Below are 3,837 nucleotides of genomic sequence, written 5' to 3' on the forward strand. Positions count from 1 at the left end.
TGCGACGGTCTCCTGTCTTTGCTCCTGCACTCCCTCTCTAAGGTCAGTTACCTCCTGTCATGTGTTTGATACATTTGTCTAACCGTTGTCTAATGTTGACGCAAAATCTCTGAAATGTTGTCTTGTTTGTTATTTTCCTTTGGCCAGCAACAACAAGACTCTGGAGATCCATGTTTAGATTCTGTTTTGTTTCTGGAGTTGTGGAAACGTATAGGAACTCCCTTAACAAAGACAACAGCAGACTCACCGTTCTGTTCAGCAAAGGGTAACTTTATGTTCTATTAATCACTGCTATTTTTATTTTTTATGTTGCTGTATTAATCACGTTAATTACAGTCGAAAGAGTTATTTGACATCTTAATAGCATATGTATGTAGGAGTTAATCAGGAGTTAATGCAGGTGTCTAAGATTGACTCCAGTTAGATCATTTATAATTTCATACAATTTAAACAATAATTTATTTACAATTTACAAGTACAAGTAAAATTGAATTCTGATTTTATTGACTTTGGTGTGGGTAGGAGAAAGCGAGAAACTGTACCAAACTTTGTCAACTTTTTTTATTTTTTATTTTTTTTTGAGTTATAAAGAAGTCTGTCTATGAAGATTCTCAGTCATCCAGGTTAAGGTCAATGTTGAAGAGTTCCGTGTTTCATGTCCGGCAACTGGACATGAAATTTTCTCAAGAAGTCGTTTCGCCTCGAGAAAATTCTTGAGAAACTTTGATGTCCAGTTGCCTAACGGAATTCTTCAACCTACAGAGGAGTCATTTATACTGTAAGTCAAATGTTTGGGGTCCATTGCCACATTCTATTTGATTTGATATTTGTTGGCTGAAACAACTGTTTGTCATTTAACCAGCAGTTTACACCTCAGTTAATCATAAACTTCATTTTACTCTTCACATCAGGTTTGTTTTCCTTCTTATCAACTGCACTGTTGGTCTTCACCAGGGATCCAACCTCCTGCTTTACTTTGTTTTCAAAGAGAGAATCAAAGTGTGTTTACACCCTTGGACTTCTGCTCAACACAAAACGGTTGGTGTGCACATCTCTTAACAAGAGTCTAATAGCCCATCTTTTATTATGGCTCCTGCTAACACCCTTTTTTATACTGTACAGTCTTAATGTTTTTTTCTCTGGAGGCGTTGGTCAAAGACGAGAGACCGGAGTGAGTGATGATCAGCTGTTCACCATGAGCTGTCAGTTGCTTTGCTTTCCGTTTGCTTTCGACCTTCCTACTCACACCATGATCAGAATTCTCGAGGTGTACGATGGTTGCAACATTGTCGGAAAACTCATTAAGGTTAGAGCCTCCATATATGTTATATTCTTATGCCACACAAAGTATCCTACTGCTGTGCATGTAAATTACATTTACATTGTGTGTAACATTGTGCAGTGTGGCCATTTGTTGGATGTTGCAGATGATTCTGATTTGTTTTTTCCTGTTTTGGCAGGGAATTCAGACCGTTCCTGCATCGCTCCTGGAGCTTCCTCTCTCTCTGCTGAACGTTTTGCTTCTCTGTGAACCTAATTCCATTTTCCACCTGAGAAAAGCTGCATGTGGTTTTTTCACACATGCCAGAGACAGCCGGCTCAATTCATCCAAACATGTAACTGCTGTCTCTAGGACTGCAAACTCTTTGCTTATTGACTTACTTCAACTGGAAATGCTGTGGGGCTCTGCTGTTGAGCTCCTGACTCTCCTTTCTTTAGTAGCCTGTTCTGCTCAGCCTGGCAGCCTCCAGCTGAATCTGGAACCATCTGCAGTACAGTATGCGCTGGGCCACACTCATTTCCAAATAAGGGTTGCTGCATGCAGACTTCTGGGATATCTGGATCCATACAGACCACCGTTGTCCCTCAGTCCTGACATATTTCAAGGCGTGGCAGACTGTCTTCTTGATTTGTGCTTGGCAGTGAGACAGATGTCTTTGAAGGCAGTTGGGAACTGGTTAGGACACCTTTCACTGTGTGCTAGGTTTAATATAGTCAGGTCGACTTTGAAGTATACAGATGATAAAAGGACTGGGAAAAGAAACACAAAGAAAACTGTTAAGGAGATGCGGATTGAAAGCACAGAGTGTGTTACAGTTGAGCAAATAAATGATGACGAGCAATGTAGTTGGACAGAAACCAAAAACACAGCAGCTGAGATCATTTTTCCTAGTATTGCCCCTGATACCTGCATATGATGCACATGCATGGGAAACCTTCTCACAGTGTTGTCATTTTTGTTAGAGGCTGAATGGTTCTACTTGTTTCAAAGAGTTGCATGCATGGATTCCCATCATCCAATGACAAGCCAAGACAGCAGTTCTATACCACTGTCACACAGTAGCAGTTTAAATATCTTGGACAAAATCTTACAAAGTAATGTGATCAAATCAAATATAAAACCAAAGCTATTAGCCACTGCCAGGACATTTAGGTGTTTCATTAAATTTGTGAAAGGAAATAAACAAAATTCACATTTTTATAAGACTGTTTTCTGTTTGACAGGAAAACATCTCTGACTATGATTATCTTGACAGGTGTTTCTAATTCATTTGGATCTAAATTTCCAAGTGTTTATTGTCATCATCATCACTTTCCCTTTTTTGGTACCTCAACTATTGATAAAAGTGAAATTGACCTTTGTTTTCAACCAGAAACTATTTGAAATAGAAAAATAAAGAAAATCTAAGAGAATCAGTTCAGTGTCAGGAGGAACAAGTTTTACCGTTTTTTTTTTTTTTAACATATTTTCTACATACTCCACCTGGTAATACTTTTATATTTGTTCAGTATTAGTTTTTCATGAACTCAGACATTGAAAGGTTTTTCTTCTGTGTTTTTTTTTCACAGGAAAAGCAGCTCTGCGTCCGTCCAGGAGTATGGAGTCTTTGTGCTCTCTACCAACAGGTGTGGTCAAATATTTCTGCTTTAATTTGTATATGTTTGTGTTGGTGTTAGTGTTATTGAAAGCCATGACTTTGTATGACTGTTGATAGTGGGCAGTCATAGTGATGTGTAAACATGTAGTTGTTGGCAGGTTTTAAGGAAAACTTGTTTGTTTGTGTTAACATGTGGCACAATGACGTGTTCTTCTAATCTGCAGGTTCTTCCACGCTGTGTATGAGGAGGAGTTTGGTAGGGTCAAAGGTCATCTTGGTCCCATCAACTGTGTGGCTTTCCACCCTGACGGTAAATGAGACCAACACAGCTTTTGGATTTTGGTTGTGTTATTCCAGCTTGTCTTTGTCATTCCATTCATTGTGCCTCCTCTGCTATTGTCATTTACAGATGGTGCAGTGGAGGAGAAGCCGGACATGTGAGGTGGAGGCCTGACTCTGCCAAGTAGAATGAAGGAGCAACTTCATTTGAAGCAGATCACTTGTTGTTTGCTGGACCTGTGAGTTTTTTACTGAATTGTGTAGTTTTTTTTTTTAACTTCAGTTTTTTAACTTAGCTTTTTTTTAGTAAACAGCTTTTTAGTTAACAGATTTATATAACAGACTTATTTTACTTCATTGTGTAACTTGAGCTGTATTTGATTGAAAATACTCTTGTAAACTTTTCAGAATAAAAAATAATTCAGCAAATATGAATAGCATTGTGCATTGTCAAAGTCACGGGTAAGGATAAAGAAAGAGAACAAGATAAAAAAAATTTAAAAAATATTTTTTTAGTTTTTTACTTTATTTATGTTTTGTTTTTTAGTTGTGTAAGAACTAAGTAAAACATGCTAAGTGAATCATTTGTGCTAAAACTAAAACTAAAAAATTGTGTTTTGTGTAAGGCATGTTTTGGGTCTTTATTTTTATTAATTTTTCACGATGGTAAGGCTGTAGT

General features: G+C 37.6%; 1 protein-coding gene across 1 annotated transcript in view; it reads left to right on the plus strand.

Moving 5' to 3' along the window:
* The window catches only part of stk36 (serine/threonine kinase 36 (fused homolog, Drosophila)), a 7,400-nt gene extending 4,772 nt beyond the window's left edge, over window positions 1–2,628 (plus strand). Inside the window, exons 13-17 of the mRNA XM_025065850.1 lie at window positions 1–42; window positions 148–265; window positions 912–1,038; window positions 1,123–1,306; window positions 1,461–2,628. Coding sequence (XP_024921618.1) covers window positions 1–42; window positions 148–265; window positions 912–1,038; window positions 1,123–1,306; window positions 1,461–2,198 — 1,209 coding nt within the window. The 3' untranslated portion in view covers window positions 2,199–2,628. The remainder of the gene's footprint in view (window positions 43–147; window positions 266–911; window positions 1,039–1,122; window positions 1,307–1,460) is intronic.
* Window positions 2,629–3,837: the final 1,209 nt, after the last annotated feature.

The sequence above is a fragment of the Cynoglossus semilaevis genome, chromosome 19, assembly GCF_000523025.1.
Source record: "Cynoglossus semilaevis isolate Cse_v1.0 chromosome 19, Cse_v1.0, whole genome shotgun sequence".
Lineage (NCBI taxonomy): Eukaryota > Metazoa > Chordata > Actinopteri > Pleuronectiformes > Cynoglossidae > Cynoglossus > Cynoglossus semilaevis.